Source organism: Gopherus evgoodei, chromosome 7 (genome assembly GCF_007399415.2).
Source record: "Gopherus evgoodei ecotype Sinaloan lineage chromosome 7, rGopEvg1_v1.p, whole genome shotgun sequence".
Classification (NCBI taxonomy): domain Eukaryota; kingdom Metazoa; phylum Chordata; order Testudines; family Testudinidae; genus Gopherus; species Gopherus evgoodei.
In genome coordinates, this window is record NC_044328.1 from 22,586,330 (window position 1) to 22,606,874 (window position 20,545).

The following is a 20,545-nucleotide window of genomic DNA, read 5'->3' on the forward strand; positions in this document are numbered from 1 at the left end:
CCCTCCCCCCCACGTGAAAGAAAAGGGAAAAAAATCGTTTCTTCACTTTTTTTAATGTCACTCTATGTGTACTGAATGCTGCTGGTAGACGCGATGCTGCAGCAGTAAAGAGCAGTATCCGCTCCTCTTCCCTCCCCGGTGGCAGACGGTACAATATGCTTGATAGCTGCTGAATGTTCCTGGCTGACCTCAGGTGAGGCCGACCAGGGGCGCCTGGGTAAAAATAGGAATGATTCCCGGTCATTCGCAGTAGATGGTACAGAATGGCTGGTAACCGTCTTCATCATAGCAACTGGGGGCTGAGCTCCATCAGCCCCCTCCCTTTCCTGTCTAAAGAAAAGATTCTGTACTGCCTGGACTATCATAGCACTGGGATGCTGGGCTCCTCTCCCCCACACCGCTTAATGTCCTGCCTGGACTATCATAGCAGCTGGAGGTTGCCTCCCCCTCATTTTATCTCACTAACAAGTCACTGTTTCTTATTCCTGCATTCTTTATAACTTCATGACACAAATGGGGGGGACACTGCCAGGGTAGCCCAGGAAGGTTGGGGGAGGAGGAAAGCAACGGGTGGGGTTGTTGCAGGGGCATCCCCCGTGAATGGCATGCAGCTCATCATTTCTGTGGGATCTGACACGGAGTGGCTGTGCTCTCTGGTTCTCTAGTACACTTGCCCCATATTCTAGGCAGGACTGACTATTTTTAGATACCATAAAGGAGGGATTGACTGCGGGAGTCATTCCCATTTTTGCCTTTGCGCCCACAGCCAACCTCGGCCAGGGGCACCCATGATAGCAGCAGACGGTACAGAACGACAGATAACCGTCATCTCATTGCCAATTTACAATGGCAGCAGACGGTACAGAATGACTGATAACCGTCTCTGCTATCATGCAAAAGCAAATGAATGCTGCTGTGTAGCGCTGCAGTATCGCCTCTGTTAGCGGCATCCAGTACACATACGGTGACAGTGACCAAAGGGAAAACAGGCTCCATGGTTGCCATACTATAGCGTCTGCCAGGGCAATCCAGGGAAAAAGGGTGCGAAATGATTGTCTGCCGTTCCTTTCCCGGAGGAAGGAATGACTGATGACATTTACCCAGAACCACCCGCGACAATGATTTTTGCCCCATCAGGCACTGGGATCTCAACCTAGAATTCCAAGGGACGGGGGAGACTGCGGGAACTACGGGATAGCTATGGAATAGCTACCCATAGTGCATCGCTCCGGAAATCGACGCTAGCCTCGGACCATGGACGCACACCGCTGAATTAATGTGCTTAGTGTGGCCGCATGCACTCAACTTTATACAATCTGTTTTACAAAACCAGTTTATGTAAAATTGGAATAATCTTATAGTGTAGACATACCCTGAATGGTGTGTGGCTGGCTGAGGGACCTGCAGGACCTCGGATAAGGCAGGAGCCAGGGAAAGCGAGAAGGAGTCCTGAGCTGGTTGTGGGGACTCCATCAGGACAAGGCATGGGGAAGTGACCCAGGGAATTAGAGCAGCAGTGTGACTTAGATAAAGGGACACAGAGGACAGCTGCTATCTACAGGATCCTTGGGGGAAGTGGCCTGGACATTGAGGCACCCCAGAAGGGGGAACTGAACTGCAGTGGCTCAGCTGGAGAGCTACTGACAGGTCCTAAGAGAATGAGGACTTTTTCACCAGGGAGGGAACCCTGGTGCACTGCTCTATCCTGGAGCAGGGATAACTTGTGGAGATGTTACAGAGGCAATGAGAGAGACCCATGTTGGACTTGTCCCCAGAAGTACAACTGCTTTCAACAAACACTGTGTGTGACTCAGCCAGAGGGCTGAATCACCAAAGACACACTACAGAGAAAGTGCAGGCAAATGCACTTGGCCAACGGGGGGTGCTCACAAGAGGTGAGTGCGCCCCATAACAGGGCCTTCTTTTCATATTTTAAAATTACATGCACTATGCTATCTGTTCTTTTCAGGTTCTTACACCATCCTCATTATTATAGTATCTGAGCACCTTCCATAAATGCTTTACATGATGTGACTGGTATTTGTCACATAATTCTCTTTTCCCTCACCCCTGCCCTTTTGTGAGGGTTTTTTCTTTTAAAAAAAATGTTTATATTTACTTTTTTATGGCTAATGTGCTCTGGGTGCTTGTTCTGGAAAGGTCAAATCAGTGCCCCTTGGAACAGAATGTGATGACGTCTGAGAGAGTTTTTAGATTGTGTGGGTTTATTCCACAGTCTTGGACTGGATGCTGAAAGTTTGGTCTCTTATACAGATGAACTTTGGACTTGCAGTGGACAGTTCCATTGTGCTTGTGGGGTGGCGCTGTCAACCACAGTCCTCAGCCTGGAGCTTTGGGCTTCGAAGTTACTAGTTTTTGTCTTTTGGACCATAAAAATTATGGGTGTCCAAAATCAGAATTTAGGCATATGTATAAAAGGCCAAAGTCTTTCAATATGGTCAAGTAGATTTATTTCTTTAGTTATAAAAGGTCTAAACTAGAGAGTAATCCAAACAGTCCTCATTTTTAGCAGACTATGACTCCAGATGCAACCTCTATAGCTGGTCCCTGTTTGAATAATGAGCTGATTCAAATCCCGTACATTTTGGAAAAGTTCATATCCTGATCTGAACTTTACAGCTCATTTCTAGTGTGAATGTAAACTCCTATAGGAAGACATTTCTTGTGCCACAAGAGGGAAAAACTATATGAGAATGTGGGGGCTGAAGAGAAATTTCCCTTCAGCTCAAGTGTATCTTTCACCTTAGGTCAGAAAGTGGGCCAGAAAAGTATGTGTCCTTGTTTGTCAATTATCATCCTGAATGACAAGAAATGATTGATTTGAAAATAGATTACCACAAAGAGGCAGCCCAAATTCATAAGTAGCTTTATCTTTGTAATAAATTGCACCTCATTTCTCCTTATCCCCATGATGGAGGACCCTCTCCATAATAGGTGCAGCATGCAACCATTTCCGTTATTTTCTGAAGGTACCAACCTTATGTAATTTATACTCTAAGGAGGGACCTATGTTGTACAGCATATTAGTTTAATTTCTGCGATGATCTTAAATGCATAAAGGAAATGTGATTGTAGAACTTTTAATTAAAAAAAAAAGACAACCCCCCCCCACTAATGATTCATTATCATCCACTTAAAGTGACATGGTAGAAGGAATTTTCAAACTGAAGAGGTTAACGTTTAAAAATCTATTAATGAATTATTCATTTCTAATACCTTTAAATACACAGATTTCAATAGGGGATTTACTAAAGAAAGAGGTAGACAACTCATTTTAATTAGGAATCTAAGATATTTAAAAAAGAAACACTTTGCACTAATTAGTCACTTTCAACTGAAGATCTTAAAGCCCTTTATAATGGCCAGTAAACATTATAATTTGTACTTTATAGACAGGTAAACACAGGCAAAAGAGCCTGGTGACTTGTCCAAGGTCCCAGAGTAACTGAGTGGTACTAAGGAATAGAATTTACCTCTCCTGATTCCCAATCCCTTGATCTAACCACTAGACCACAGGCCTCCCTGCTATGTTTTAACACTTATTGGATACCTTACCTTAATTTGATTAATAAGATCGCCAGAAAACTTCTGAATGTGCTGGAGACAAAATCTGACACCAGACGGACTGAAGAATATGATGCTTGCTGGAATACCCTGTATGAAAGTAAAGAAGGAAGAGCAGGTTGGAACATGTTTCTCCTGACTCTAGCTGCATATCACAACGTTTTCATACCAATCTCTTCAACAGTCTCTCTGTGTGGGCACCATGCTGTCAGCAGAGAAGTGCTGAAGTCAGCCAACAGGAGAGATTTATTGAGGACAGTCTGTGGTGCCTGGCTTGATGCTGATAGTCTTCCAAGACTACACTATACAATGGACCAATTGAAATTCAAGTGTTTTGTTTTGTTTTTTAACCATCCATTTTCTAACATCATGTGACGATTGTGAGCTCTTTGACGATAACAATATGGGGATCAAGATGTTTCCTTCTTTATTAATGACCCAGATGGGGCACCCTTTAGATTCTGTTACTCCAGTTAAACAGGAAACTTCCATACACTATTCTCCTAACTCCCTTCACAACCACACGTGCGTTCTGGACATATTCTTGATACCTCCCACCCTACATGTTCTCCCTGTTCACCCTAAACTCTCCCAGTCACTCATTTTATCTCGCACACCCAACAAGCTGGAATAGCTTCAATAGGAGAGATTGAGAGAGACCACCCCGAATATCTATAGCCCAGTGGTTAGGGCACTCTCCTGGAAGATGTGACCTTTGGGCTACTGCTATAAGGAGACTACCACCTTGTCATAAACAGATAGCTAAGGGTTAATGTTCTTTTACCTGTAAAGGGGTAACACCAGTAACCTGAAACACCTGACCAGAGGTCCAATCAGGAAACAAGACTTTTTCAAATCTGGGTGGAGGGAAGTTTTGGGTGTGAGTTTTTTTTTCTTTGTCTTGTGTCTGTGCCCTCTCGGCTCTGAGAGTGATTTTTCTATCTCCTGGCTTTCTAATCTTCTGTTTCCAAGTTGTAAGTACAAGGATAGTAAGACAATAGGTTTATATTGTTTTCTTTTGTATTTACATGTGTGTAGTTGCTGGAATGTGTTAAATTGTATTCTTTTTGGATAAGGCTGTTTATTCATTTTTTCCCTTTAAGCAATTGACCCTGTATATTGCCACCTTGATACAGAGACTATATATTATGTCCTTTTTCACTCTTTTTATATAAAGCTTTCTTTTTAAGACCTGTTGGAGTTTTTCTTTAGGGGGGACTCCAGGGAATTGAGTCTGCAGCTCACCAGGGAATTGGTGGGAGGAAGAAGTCAAGGGGAAAATCTCTTTGTGTTAGATTTACTAAGCCTGACTTTGCATACCCTCTGGGTGAGGGGGAGAGATTAGATCTCTCGGTACTTGTGTTTCCAGGACTGGAAGCAGGGAATCTCCTAGGGTTGTCCAGGGAGGGGAGCCTGGGAGGAAGTACCAAGGAAACAAGGGGAGGGGGTTATTTCCCTTTGTTGTGAGACTCAAGGAATCTGAGTCTGGGGGTCCCCCAGGGAAGGTTTTGGGGAGACCACAGTGAGCTAGGCACTGTATAATTCCTGGCTGGTGGCAGCTTTACCAGGTCCAAGCTGGTAACTAAGCTTGGAGGTTTTCATGCTAACACCCATATTTTGGATGCTAAGGTCCAGATCTAGGAAAAAATGTTATGACACACCTCCTCTGTTTTTCATGCAGAAGGGCTGACTTGGCTTAGGTGTCTAACTCCAGAGAAGAGTTCACAGCTGTGAATCCTGAGCAGAGATAGACATCCAACTCCCTTTGAGGGACAGGGCTTAGGCCACACCCCTCTCCTCAGCATTTCTTTCTTACTAGCTTAGGCGACTCCCCATTCAGCAAGCTGGATTCAGTGAATTCATTATTAGGCACCTAACTCTCTCCATATATTGCATAGGGAGCCTGGATGCCTAACTCAGGGGTGAACTCCACTAAGAGGCAGAGAATCACACTTTGGGATAGATTCCCACTACCACCATCCTATACTTATGCAAGGCACTGCACATTTAACCACAACAGAAATATCAAAAGTTAAGAGCTAGAAGCTTATAATAAACATTGTATTAGCTTCGCCTAGAATGACAAGCATGAACATCTCTATTTGCAAAAGGTAATGAATTCCATAACAAGGATATAAAATTACAAGATGTCCTGGCTGCTACTTACTCACATTTATGACCTGTAGAAACCATATGATTTCATAATTTTGACTTTAATATTCATCTGGAACATACAGATAGCACAACACAGTCACTCAGGACTTTGAATATAAGAACTTCAAAATCAATATGTAATTTAACAGGAAGTCAATGCAAATAACATGCTCAGGCAAGCGAGTGTCTGTAAGGATGCAAAGTTTCATTCAGAATACGCTGAATCATAGATATAATGCAGGTTCCTGCAAATAAAAACATTCCGGTAATCTAATCTTGAGAAAACAAAAGTGTATATCAGTGGCTCCAAATCTATTTTGCTATCCTCTGATCTCAACCTAATCACCTTTATCAGATGGCAAAAAGAAGCTTTAGTATGGATTTTAAGAAACAGATCTATGTGAGGATAGTGTATCATCCAAAATTTTTACACTTAAAATGGAATCAGTAACACATTCTCAAATAGAATAATCAGCGTACGAAGATGGCTCATCAGCCATGGAGAGCTGATAATTAGTGCTGGATTCAGATTCATAAAGTTGTGGCAAACACATTCAGAGACGCAGTGACAGAGATCCTACATCTATGGCCATAAGTAAGTAAATCATTAAATACCCTTAGTTATTTTGTCTCTGATGTCACATGATCTAAAACCAGACTTTCAAAATTTCAGTTTTATTAAGCAGATCAAAAAGAACAAGGTGAATATGTAATTGTTTATAAAATAGTTTTTTCCAGTAATCCAGATAAAAAATATAGCTTAGAAACTGGGCAAAAATTTGAAAGGTCTACCATCAAAGAATGTTGGGTTTTTTTTTTCTCCCATAGAGGTATTATTTATATATTTTAGGACTTTCTATAATGTCTGTTACCACAGTATTTAAGTGCCGTTGTATTTACTGAAATTTTCTGGGTACTTTCCCCAGAAAGGAGATTTTAAGGACTGATTCACTATATTCAAAAGATTAAAGCTATAGGCAAGAGATTCTTCTCACAATACCTTGTACAGATAACCGAGGGGAAAAGTAGTAAGTTTTTCATAAGGTTTCACATATATGTCAGAAAGCTTTACATTTACACTGGTGACCATTGACTCTGAAATACCTGTTGTGAGAAATAATTCTTCAAGGATTCTTGGAGACTGGGACGTTGAGCAGTTTGATAAACAGTAAGGCTTTCCAGGGAAATACCTGTAATTAAAAGAGAAAAAATACAGCAGCAACTAAACAGGATTTTAGTAGCTCCCATTATTCCAATACAACACTACTATAATATTGATTGCATTAAAATATATTACTTTAAAGCCTAAGATGTAGGAATATTTCTTTTAAAAGATTCCTGGGCACTTTGTATTACAAGATGCAATTACAGTACCTTACGTGTCGAGAGCATTTTTAATCTGAGGATGTCAAAGCACTTTACAAACACCATTTAAGCCTTGCAACATCACTGTGAATAAAATAAATATAGTAATTGCATTTTACTAAGGGGGAACTGAGCTAAAGAGAAGGATCAAGTTAGCTTCCCAATGTCAGAGATGGAATCAATAGTAGAGCTGGAAAAAGTATTGAGATCTCCTGCTTCTCAGTCCTGTCCTCTAATCTCCAGACAGTACAAATCCAATATACACAAATCCACGGATAGTTCACAATGAAGAATGAACCTTTAATCTTTTACTATTACTTCAAGGAAGGTTGGAGGTTTCCACAATAAGTTAACAAATTAAAATAAAGCTCTAAAGGCTGCAACAACCTTTTTCTTTGAGTATTGTTGGAAGAACTTCTCTTTTGAGAGACCCACAAGGAAAAAGAAGAGGTGATGAATTAGGTGTTTCCCCTGTAAACAAGCACATTTAAATCATGGTTACTTTTTTAATAGTTAGCACAAATGATGCTTTAAAAGTGCCAAATTCTGAATATATACTGAAAATGCAGTATGCTTCATTCTAGGTGCGTACAAAACTACAATAATTGAAAACATTTGTAGTTCAAGCCACGTCTGCAATTCAGAAGGCAGAGGCTATTTAGCATGTAAATTAAAAATAATTCCATTGCTATAGTGTGAATACATTGGCTAAAAAGATCTGGCAAAAAGATAAATTGCATTGCTATATTCTATTTCTTTTGCCTTTCAATAGAGAATACCAAGTAAAATGTAAGTTATCTCCTCGTCAGTCACTCCTCAATTTTCAGACACACACTTGATTTGCTATTCAAAGGCCTAATCCAACAGACTGTAGCTGCAGCCATCTGAGCCGTGGATAACTCCATGATAGGTCATACTATGTAGGACAGAACAGGCAACTGAAGAAAGGGACAGAGTGCTTTGCAAAGACATTCCAAAGCTACCTCTAGCTACTTTATTTCCTTATTTGTGGGGGACAAGAGACTCCTACTCCCATTACCATGGTGTCTCAAAGGAGTCTCCCCACCCAACCTTACCCTTTGAGTTGGAGGGCCCCCATCCCTAACTGCTGCTATACTAGGAGGAGCTTGCTGACATCAGTTGAAAGAGCAGGAAGGCTGCTCTTTCCTGGCTGTTTTTTGGAAAGGTGACAGTCTTTGATTTGTATGTTTCTGATGCTTGCTTCTTCAAGACTGATCTGTTAAATGGAGACATCAGCTCAGAAGGAGATAATATATTTGGACTACGGTCTCCCTAAGATCCTTTTAAGGGGTTGGCATTTTTAAGGGGTCTATCACTGGAATCTATGTATTCACAAACCCTATCTGATAGGGTAGGCATGGAAGCGAAGACCCTAATTCCAACAAGAATGACGGCAGTGTTTGTGAATAGAAGCTCCCCCACTGTATGGGAATGAGAGAACATTAACTGTATTTTGGGAGTATTTCAATCTTTTGCTGGATTTTAGGGATTTTTTAAATAAATAATTTAGGTCACTACTTCAGAAAACTGTTGTTATTTTTTATTGCAAGTGATTGTTTACTTAGAAAATAGGGGTGAAAGATAACAGAGGAAGGAGGGATATGATTATATTTATCTGTAAAATGGTAGTGTATAGAAGCCCCAAGCAGGATCAGGGCATCACTGAGCTAGATGCTGGGGGGAATGAATATGAGAGAGAGAGAGAGAAAGGAAAAAAAACAACAATCTGGATAACTATTTATTTCAAGGTTCACCAGAAGGTCAGGTATATATGGGTAGTCCTCCCAGTCTTTTTCGATGCTACTGCCCATCACTGCTTTCTGTTTAAAATGAGATGGTGGTTTGTCAGGCGTTTGGTTAACATTTTGAGTGCTTTTAACAAAAGAAGTAACACAGCTCCCTCCACCATATTACAACTTGAAATACTACATTATACTTGATATTCTAACCAAACTTCCTGTAGTATCTATTTCTAAATAATGCTTTTGCAATTGTTATTTTTACCACTGAACAGAGAACCCAACATGTGGATTCATATTTTAATGAAATAGAGATCCATGTCAGAAGCAAATGAAACTATGGAAATGACCAATCTTTCTTTTTTCCTAAATGGAACAACAAACTTCTTGTGATTTTTTTCAGCATGAAACAACTTCTGAGCAGTGGACATATTCTAATAAAGTCTGTGCACACATTTGCTTTTTTATAGGATACTTAATGTAAAATATATACTGATGCACACAATGGTCTGAGGCAAAATTCTGCACACCTACATCACTCTTTTTTAAATAAGTGGAGGCCTTCAAAATTTATTAATAATTCAATTTTCCCTTAAAGAGATTTTTTTCAGGAGTCAATCGCACAATACACCACAGATTGGGTTGTTTATTTTAAGCACTGAAAAGAGATTCTTGGTTTTCAGCATTAAGCATCAGAGTTGCCTCTGGGGAAAAAAACAGACACCATAGTAAAAATCAAATTGAAGGACCTTATTAGCAGTCAACACAAATTGATCTGAATATCCTAATTTCAAACTGAAGTTTTATTAGGACCCAGAGACATTAATAATAAAAGTAATAAATTACAGGAAGCAAAAAATTGAGATAAAATGCAGAAGAGTATTCTATGAGATAAAGGCAAAATACATTAATATCAGTCCAACCAAAACTCATGTTTGTTAATTGAAATGCCAATGTGCTATCTTGAAAGTAACACTTATCCTTTCTGACTTGTGTTTACAAAGCAAAGAATAACAGTTCGATAGCTCTGTATCAATATACAATGTAACAAGCACTGGCACCAGAAGCATCCTCTAACTTACAAAATCAACACTACAAAGACATAAAATTCTAATAAAGCAAAAAAGATTTGTCTTTAAAAGAGACTGAAACTACCTATTTAATTAAGGAGTCATTTGATCTATTCTCCTGATTAGCTAAGCCAAAATCAAGACCAAAAACATAGAAAGTAAATAACAAAAGAAATGTAACCAGTTCAGGGTTTTTTTTTCATGCTGACAGCAAATATAAATGACACACAACCTTTTGTCTATCTAGATTTAGTCTTCTCATTTAATTCCTTATTTGTAATTTTATGTATAAGCAAAAAGAAATGGCTGACTAATAAGTGCACAATAGAAAACATTGATTCAGGACATTATTATAATTTATCTCTTACTTCAGAGGTTGTTATAAACGATTTGATAAATTGATTGCACTTATTTATAACCCAACTTAGACTTATCAGGTTGGGTATGTTCACATCAGCAACAAGAGTCCCCACTGATTGAAATTTTCTGTATTGTTATGATGCATTCATTGCATTTTTTGCAAGTGTATTGAGATTCTTGCAATTTTGTAGTATTCTAAAATGTTGCTTGGGATCTAACAAGAAGCTGCCCTCAGCCCAGGAATTTTTCCCAAATTGGTGTAAGAGGTGCAATTCCTGCTTTCCTGCTGGTGGCTTCCAGGGGCTGCTGTTGGTTCTGGAGGTAGTTCACCTGCTCTCACCAGAAGGTAGTTTCCCATCTGGCTGCCTCTATCAGTACCAGCTCCTTGCTCTGCACTGCCCGAGTGTGTGGAGAACAGGGAAGAAGCTGCTGGGCTAAGCAGAGCAAACAATAAGAGCTGGGATAAGTGTATCAGCAGAGCAACCCACTGTCTCTCCAACCCATAGAGAACAAATGTGGAGGAAAAGAAGGGGCTTACCGAGGAGGAAGTGAGAAAAGACCTGGTCTACACTACGATTTTAGGTCAAATTTAGCAGCATTACCTTGATTTAACCCTGCACCCGTCCACACGACTAAGCCTTTTTTTTTTTTGACTTAAAGGGCTCTTTAAATAGATTTCTTTACTCCACCTCTGACGAGGGGATTAGCACTGAAATCGGCCTTGCCGGGTCGAATTTGGGGTAGTGTGGACGCAATTCAACAATATTGGCCTCCAGGAGCTATCCCAGAGTGCTTCATTGTGACCACTCTGGACAGCGCCCTCGACTCAGATGCACTGGCCAGGTAGACAGGAAAAGTCCTGCGAACTTTTGAATTTCATTTCCTGTTTGGCCAGCATGGAGAGCTGATCAGCACAGGTGACCATGAAGAGCTCATCAGCAGAGGTGACCAGGGAGTCCCAGAATCGCAAAAGAGCTCCAGCATGGACCGAACGGGAGGTACGGGATCTGATCGCTGAATAGGGAGACGAAGCCATGCTAGCTGAACTCCGTTCCAGTAAATGAAATGCCAAAACATTTGAAAAAGCCTCCAAGGGCATGAAGGACAGAGGCTATAACAGGGACTCATGGCAGTGCCGCATGAAAATTAAGGAGCTCAGGCAAGCCTACCAAAAAACAGAGAGGCAAACAGCCACTCCGGGTCACAGTTCCAAACACGCCGCTTCTATGATGAGCTGCATGCCATTCTAAGGGTGCAGCCACCAGTACCCCAATCCTGTGCTTTGACTCCGTCAGTGGAGTAGGACGCAACACTGACGCAGGCTTGGGGGACGAGGAAGATGATGATGAGGAGGTTGAAGATAGCTCACATGAAGGAAGTGGAGAAGCCGCTCTCCCCAACTGCCAGGATCTGTTTCTCACCCTGGACTTGGAATCAGTAACCCCAGAACCCACCCAAGGCGGGCTCCCGGACCCTATAGATGGAGAAGGGACCTCTGGTGAGTGTACCTTTGTAACTATTAGACATGGTTTAAAAGCAAGTGTGTTTAATGATTAATTTTCCCTGGCATTTACGGCCAGTACAGCTACTGGAAAAGTCTGCTAACGTGTCTGAGGATGGAGCACAAATCCTCCAGGGACATCTGTGGCGGGCTGAAGATGATAGGTGGCGTGAGCTTGCTGACAAAAGGCAGGAGTCAATGCTCAGGCTGCTGGAGCATCAAATTCATACGCTGCAGCGTATGGCTGAGCTGCAGGAAAGGCAGCAGGAGCACAGACTGCCCCTACAGCCTTTGTGTAACCAATCGCCCTCCTCCCCAGGTTCCATAGCCTCCTCACCCAGACACCCAAGAATGTGGTGAGGGGACACTCCACCCCAAAGGATTGCCCAAGCAACAGAAGGCTGGCATTCAATAAGTTTTAAAGTGCAGTGTGGCCTTGTCCTTTCCTCCTCCCCCACCTCTCCTGGGCTACCTTGGCAGTTATCCCTCTATTTGTGTGATGAATTAACAAAGAATGCATGAATGTGAAGCTACAATGACTTTATTGCCTCTGCAAGCTGTGATCAAAGTGGGGAGGGGATAGTGGTTAGCTTACAGGGAAGTAGAGTGAACCAAGGGGGGGTTTCATCAAGGAGAAACAAACAGAACTTTCACATCGTAGCCTGGTCAGTCATGAAACTGGTTTTCAAAGCTTCTCTGATGCGCACCGCTCCCTCCTGTACTCTTCTAACCACCCTGGTGTCTAGCTGCGCATAATAAGCGAACAGGCGATTTGCCTCAACCTCCCACCCTGCCATAAATGTCTCCCCCTTACTCTCACAGATACTGTGGAGCGCACAGCAAGCAGTAATAACAATGGGAATATTGGTTTTGCTGAGGTCTAACAGAGTCAGTAAACTTTTTTAAACGTCCAAATGCACATTCTACCACCATTCTGCACTTACTCAGCCAATAGTTGAACAGCTCCTGACTACTGTCCAGGCTGCCTGTGTACAGCTTCATGACCCATGGCATTAAAGGGTAGGCTGGGTCCCCAAGGATAACTATAGGCATTTCAACGTCCCCAACGGTTATTTTCTGGTCTGGGAAGAAAGTCCCATCCTGCAGCTTTTGAAACGGACCAGAGTTCCTGAAGATGCAAGCATCATGTACCTTTCCCAGCCATCCCACATTGATGTTGATGAAATGTCCCTTGTGATCCACCAGTGCTTGCAGCACCATTGAAAAGTACCCCTTTCGGTTTATGTACTCTCTGGCTTGGTGCTCCAGTCCCAAGATAGGGATATGTATTCCATCTATTGCCCTCCCACAGTTAGGGAACCCCATTGCAGCAAAGCTGTCCACTATAGCCTGCACATTTCCCAGAGTCACTACCCTTGTTATCAGTAGTTCTTTGATTGCGTTGGCTACTTGGATCACAGCAACCCCCACAGTAGCTTTGCCCACTCCAAATTGATTCCCGACTGACCAGTAGCTGTCTGGCATTGCAAGCTTCCACGGGCTATTGCCACTTGCTTCTCAACTGTGAGGGCTGCTCTCATCCTGGTATTCTGGTGCTTCAGGAGAGCCGAAAGCAAGTCACAAAGTTCCATGAAAATGCCCTTACGCATGCTAAAGTTTCGCAGCCACTGGGAATCATCCCAGACCTGCAACACTATGCGGTCCCACCAGTCTGTGCTTGTTTCCCAGGCCCAGAATCCGTGTTCCACAGCATGAACCTGCCCCATTAACTGTGCACATTGCTGGGGCCCATATTTTGTGAGAAGTCTATGTCCATGTCTATGTCCTCATCACTCTCGTCAACGTGTTGCCATTGCCTCCTCGCCTGGTTTCGCTTTTGCAGGTTCTGGTTCTGCATATACTGCAGGATAATGTGTGTGTTGTTTATAGTGCTCATAATTGCCGTGGTGATCTGATCGGGCTCCATATTCCCAGTGCTATGGTGTCTGCACTGAAAAGAAGGCGCGAAACGATTGTCTGCTGTTGCTCTGATGGAGGGAGGGGCGACTGATGACATGGCTTACAGGGAATTAAAATCAACAAAGGGGGTGGCTTTGCATCAAGGAGAAACACAAACAACTGTCACATAGAATGGCCCCCTCAAGGATTGAACTCAAAACCCTGGGCTTAGCAGGCCATTGATTTCACAAAACAAATCGGGTCAATTTCTTGTTTTGATCCATCTATCTTATAGATCTTAGGCTGGCAGCAGATGGTGCAGTACGACTGCCAGCCATCGTCATCTCCAGGATGCTCGGCAGAAGATGGGAATGACCTGGCTGAGTCGCTCCCATGTCTGCCCAGGCGCCCCTGACCGATCTCACCGAGGTTGGCTAAAAGAGCACCCAGAAATATGACAATGATGGCTACCAATTGTAATGCACCGTGTACTGCTAAAAGGCAATGAGCTGCTGCTGTGTAGCAATGCAGTCCCACGTCTGCCAGCACCCAGGAGATGTACGGAGACAGTGAGCTGAGCGGGCTCCATGCTTGCCGTGGTATGGCGTCTGCTCAGATAATCCAGGAAAAAAGGCGCGAAATGATTGCCTGCTGTTGCTTTCACGGAGGGAGGGAGAGAGAGGGGGACCTGATGACATGTACCCAGAACCACCCACGACACTGTTTTTGCCCCATCTGGCATTGGGATCTCAACCCAGAATTCCAATGGGTGGCAGAGACTGCGGGAACTGTGGGATAGCTACCCACAGTGCAACACTCCGGAAGTTAACGCTAGCCTCGGTATTGTGGACGTAGTCCGCTGAGTAATACACTTAGAGCATTTTGTTTAGGGACACACACAATCGACTGTATAAAAACAATTTCTAAAAAAAGACTTCTATAAATTCGACCTAATTTCGTAGTCTTAGACATACCCAAAGTCTATTAGGGAGAAGGCTGTGCCTTTAATGCACACACCCAGGTGGGGGCAGGTTATCCTCCTAAAAGTCAAATAAGAAGCAGCCAAACCAAAAATCTTTTTAGATTTAATTTAAAACGAAGGGCTGGTTTGCCCTCCTTTCTTTTCATCACTTTTGATCCTGCATGGCAGGCAAGCCTCTGTTTTTTCCAGGGCTGCTGTTGTACTCATTGGAATGGTACAGTCATTTATTGGGGTCAGATAAAGACTTCCTTTTCTGTAATACAGCACTGTCTTGGAGCAATCAATAGAGCTCTTAAAGGTCATTTTGCTTTAGTGCAGTGCAGGTCCTTTCTTATTATTGGATTTCCTAAAAATGTCACAATTCCAGTCTCTGGAGAGTAATCCTTGGTATTACACATTTTTTTCCCCTTGCATTTATTCTAAATCTATGATTTTTTTTCCTACATTCTCCGATCACATGGCCAGGACAGACATCTGTCCTCTCTTCTTTCAAATTCTCTTCAAAATGCACCTTTTCTGCAAAACCCACAAATACTAACCTACAATCCAAAATTATGGTTACCCACAATTTTTTTAAAAATAATCTCTGAGAAAACCTTCTGTATTGCATGATCTTTAAGATAGGGACCATTTGTTGTTCTTTTATGCCTTGTGCAGTCTTGTATAGGCCAAGATATTACTACTACATTTTTCACTTCCAGAATTTTTTTTCATTTAAAGTCAGCAGCTGTCTTTCTTGATTATTAAGATGATTCAATTTATTTAAAAACCTGCTTATGCAACTTAAAAAAAATCTTGCAGCTTGTCTGTAAATAAAAGTTTGACAGATCTAATCCTGCTTTGTCATTTGGCTACATAAATCTCTGTTGTGCATAAAAGACTGTACTAATAACCCTCCACCCATAACAAATGTTATGTCCAATGGCCAAAAAATAATCTACCTAGGTTCTGATCCCGTGCCCATCACTACAGTATCTGAGCACCTCGCTAAAAGATACATGTAGTCAGCAGGATGATAAAGTATGGTCAAGTAATAAAGTATTTAAGATAGCAGCTACAGTAATTTACCTAACAGCTAAAATAACTGCACTGATCACCATCTGTTTCTGCCTCTGGCTGTCCAGAGGTGGACCATTTTCACTTTACTGGTTAAATAAAATGACTTTTCAAAGCCTAGTCATTCTCTGTTCTATTGATGGATACTGCCTATGTCCCTAAACCAATGTTTTTGCCCCTTCCTCGCCCCCTTCTTCCCCCCAACGTTTGGAGCAGAAAGCTCTCATCTCCCTGGCCTATAAAAAGCAATTCTTCAGTTGAATGGCTGTTTCCCCCAATCTTCAATTTCACTGTCTCTTTGCGACTCTGCATTGCAGTTTCCTTAACACCCTGACACCTTGCATTACCAGCAGAGGGACAAACTCAGTATTCAGTGGACTTAGGGTACAGAGCACCTAGACAGTGCACAGCCTCACAGAGTTTCTACAGCTGGCACACATGCAGAGCTCAATAAATCTCAAAGACTTTTTAACATTAGTTCCTGCCTAAATCTGTGGTGATCTCTGGTGATCTCATCAAGCAAATATCAGTCTGAATTTGAACACACTTTAAAGTCAGTATGAACATCAATTATGAACTCTCCTAAACACTGTCTATATCAGAAGTTCTGATACCAGTCTCACTTCCTTAGCAATTATCTCTTATGGTGTAGGTTTCTCCTAATTCTAGAATCCCAGCTGTTTGATCATGAAACATCTCTGTACGGCTTGTAGTTGTTCTATCTTACAGTTGCCCAATAAACAATAATCAGCCCCCAGGCCTAAACATGTTTCTCAAAAACACTACTACAGGGAAAATTGAAACTTCAAATTTCTGAGTATGGAGCTGGTTAGTTCCCCACTATTTGTGCATACAATACATAATAATTTAATAGCATGGCTATATGCAGTGCAGGACAGTATAACAAAAACTGATAAAGACAATACCTAAGCTTTCTAAATTAGTATTTTCCACTGGACCAGCTGACTTGAAATCACACTGAACAGACAAGAGTTTGATATTGTTAGAAGTAGCTAGTAGTCCTGCATTACAGCTTTCACCATAATAAAAGCTAAGCTCAGCTTTCCCTTGGAACCTTCCTTCCACCCCTGCTTTCTTAACTTTCTCAAAACAATTCTTATTTGGGACTTGTCTGGTTAATTTGGAGGGAGAAAGCGTTATCCCTTTATCTACTTTTGAATCATTGGACAATGGTGTGAGGAGGGGGGAAATGCCAGCCTCATTTGGTTTGGGTTAATATCTAACTCTGAAGCAAGGAAAATCAGTATCAAAGGAACATGGAATATCAATTGCACCAAGATACATAAACAGGCTACATTTGCAGCTCTGCCTTTCATTACATTATAAAAGTCGTGGCCAATAGGGTCAGTAAATGCCACTTTGTCTGTTGGACCATAAAATATTTTATAATTATTATTACAATTTACTTCATATAAACTAATATACTGATTAGATATTGTATAAACCTATTTATCCAAAACATGATGGGGACAACTGAAGCATTCCAACAAAAGGTGTTTCAGGATTCTACTGAACACCTCTACACAGACTATGTGCAATATTTTAAAATAAATTTAAATAAGTTTAAAATAAATTTGCCTTAACTGAAAGATTTCTGCATACTTACTTGCACAAATGTATCCAGCTAGTTTTTCAGCATTTCCACACTTTTCTCCTTGTGGAGCAAGACCAATTTCCTCCACTGTAAGAAAAGTAACAAAGAAATATATTGTTTGACAGAATGTGACAACCAATCTGAGTTTATTTTCAGAAATACTTGAATGGAAAAAGGAGATCCAGCTTGATCCATCTTTTACTGAATTTTGTTTAGATTTTCTTGAATCATTTTTTAAAGTAATGTACCACCTAAGGATTTGAGCCTTGATCACACAGAGGGAGAGCAACATGGGGGAGCCTGTTTGTGAGTAATGCTGCGAGTCTGTCATGGATGTCACAGATTCCGTGACTTTCCGTAACCTCCGTGACTTCTACAGTGGCTGCTGCTGGCTCAGGGGTTGCCTGAGCCAGGCAGCTCCTCAGCCAGCAGCAGCAGCAGTTTGGGTGTGTGGGAGGGAACGCAGGGGCAGGAGGTTGGAAAGTGTGTGTGGGGGGAAATATCTCAGGGTGAGGGAGCTCCCATTGGAATGGTCCTGCAGCTCCTAGGCGGTGGAGGGGCCAGGGGGGCTCCATGCCACACGCTGCCCGTGGCTGCAGGGCCCTCCGTCACAGCTCCCATTGGCTGCGGTTCCCAGTAAATGGGAGCTACAGCAGCCAGTGTTTGTGCCCCTCCACTGCCTAGACGCTGTAGGGACGTGGAGCCGGGTAGGGAGACCCTGCCAATCCTCCTCCGTCAGCACCAGCAGGGGTCCTGGGCCACATGCCTCAGCCTGGCTCCTGACCCCCCATCCCAGCACCAGCAGGGGTCCCGGGCCGTGCACCTCAGCCTGGCTTCTCCCCCACACTCAGCACCAGCAGAGGTCCTGGGCCACATGCCTCAGCCTGGCTCCTGACCCCCCATCCCAGCACCAGCAGGGGTCCCGGGCCGTGCACCTCAGCCTGGCTTCTCCCCCACACTCAGCACCAGCAGAGGTCCTGGGCCACATGCCTCAGCCTGGCTCCTGACCCCCCATCCCAGCACCAGCAGGGGTCCCGGGCTGTGCACCTCAGCCCAGCTCCCACTCCCACACCAGCAGGGGTCCTGGGCTGCGTGCCTCAGCCCAGCTTCCCCCCTCACCTCCCAGCACAGCGGGGGTCTCAGGCCACACGCCTTGACCTGGTTCCCTCCCTCACCTCAGCACCAGTGGTGGGACCTGGGTCACCCCTCTCCCCCGGCCTCCCACCCAAGTTTTAATCACAGGTATTTTTAGTAAAAGTCATGGACAGGTCACATGCCGTGAATTTTTGTTTACTGCCTGTGACCTGTCCATGACTTTTACTAAAAATACCTGTGACTAAAACATAGCCTTAATCATTGGCCCCAAATTTACAGGGGGCAAAGGTGCCAGTGTTGGTTCATTGCAGAAAACAGGGTGCACTCCCTGTGATTGCGCCTGTGCTCCTGCTGAGCATATAGACGTAGCTTATCAGGTGTGCAGCTCCCCTCTGCGATGCAGGATAAAAAAATGAAAATACAAGAGTACAGTATGTCTCTTATTTACCTTAAAGGCATATATTCTGGAAATCCCAAGTAGTTAACTAAATAGGGTCAGATGTGACTGGCTCAAGCTTCCTTTCAGTCCATATTATTTTCTTTATCTTGACTGATCTTGTAAATTGTGACCTTCTATGTATAGTTAAATTAGTATCTTCTGTACTTCTAGAAATTAAATCCAGATTACCCCAATGCTAAGCAACCGTTAACCCATATATGCTAAATATCACTAAACATTTTAGGTCTCTTGCACAAAAACAAAACATCTGATGCAAAGCTAAGCTATCTTTTGTCTCCTTGAGGCTCTTTCATACATCTTGGTAGCCTTAGTGAGATTTATCATAGAAAAGAACAGGGATCGGCAACCTTTGGCACACAGCCCACCAGGGTAAGCACCTGGCGGGCCGGGCCAGTTTGTTTATCTGCCGTGTCCGCAGGATCAGGTGATCATAGCTCCCACTGGCTGCGGTTCGCCCTCCCAAGTCAATGGGGACTGCGGGAAGCGGCATGGGCCGAGGGACAGAATCCCTGGACTAGAATCCCTGCCGATCCCTGGAATAGAATATCAGGGTTGGAAGGGACCTCAGGAGATCATCTATTCCAACTCCCTACTCAGAGCAGGACCAATCCCCAACTAAATCATCCCAGCCAGGGCTTTGTCAAGCCTGACCTTAAAAACCTCTATGGAAGGAGATTCCACCACGTCCCTAGGTAACCCTTTCCAGTGTCTCACCACCCTCCTAGTGAAAAAGCTTTTTCCTGAAATCCAACCTAAACCTCCCCCATTGCAACTTGAGACCACTACTCCTTGTTCTGTCATCTGCTACCACTGAGAACAGTCTAGATCCATCCTCTTTGGAACCCCCTTTCAGGAAGTTGAAAGCAGCTATTAAATCCCCCCTCATTCTTCTCTTCTGCAGACCAAACAATCCCAGTTCCCTCAGCCTCTCCTCATAAGTCATGTGCTCCAGCCCCCTAATCATTTGTGTTGCCCTCCGCTGGACTCTTTCCAATTTTTCCACATCCTCCTTGTACTGTGGTGCCCAAAACTGGACACAGCACTCCAGATGAGGCCCCGCTGAACAGAGGGGAAGAATCATGTCTCTCGATCTGCTGGCAATGCTTCTACTTATACAGCCCAAAATGCTGTTGGCCTTCTTGGCAACAAGGGCACATTGTTGACTCATATCCAGCTTCTCGTCCACTGTAACCTCTAGGTCCTTTTCTGCAGAACTCTTGCCTAGCCACTCAGTCCCTAGTCTGTAGCAGTGCATGGGATTTTTCCATCCTAAGTACAGGACTTTGCACTTGTCCTTGTTGAACCTCATCAGATTTCTTTTGGTCCAATCTTCTAATTTGTCTAAGTCCCTCTATATCCTATCTCTACCCTCCAGCATGTCTATCACGCCTCCCAGTTTATCCAGTCATATTAAGGGGAATAAAACCTGTACCTAACTCTGGAGTCTCACTTGTCCTCATGGGCATGCGACTGTAAGATATTTTTGCAGGGAACTGAACAATTGCTCAGGCTATCCATTTACACCAAATAGTGGTGGGATAGGCAATGAGACAGGTGCAAAGAATCACATCATATAGCTATTGACACCTGCTAATGACAAACATCATGCAACTTGTAACAAAACAGTTGCCATATAAATTCGT

The 20,545-nt window shown here is 43.1% G+C and overlaps 1 protein-coding gene across 5 annotated transcripts in view; it reads right to left on the reverse strand.

Annotated features, from left to right (window-relative positions):
- UROS (uroporphyrinogen III synthase) overlaps nt 1-20,545 on the reverse strand; it is a 47,067-nt gene that overhangs the window by 9,654 nt on the left and 16,868 nt on the right. For 3 of the 5 annotated variants that reach the window (XM_030569580.1, XM_030569582.1, XM_030569581.1), the window contains exons 6-9: nt 17,360-17,434; nt 7,492-7,575; nt 6,844-6,929; nt 3,577-3,675 (exon numbers count right to left, since the gene is read on the reverse strand). In XM_030569580.1, the coding sequence (XP_030425440.1) occupies nt 3,577-3,675; nt 6,844-6,929; nt 7,492-7,575; nt 17,360-17,434 (344 nt within the window). Of the gene's footprint in view, nt 1-3,576; nt 3,676-6,843; nt 6,930-7,491; nt 7,576-13,657; nt 13,747-17,359; nt 17,435-20,545 lie in introns of those variants that run through there. The other 2 variants (XM_030569583.1, XM_030569584.1) reach the window with 2 other exon arrangements.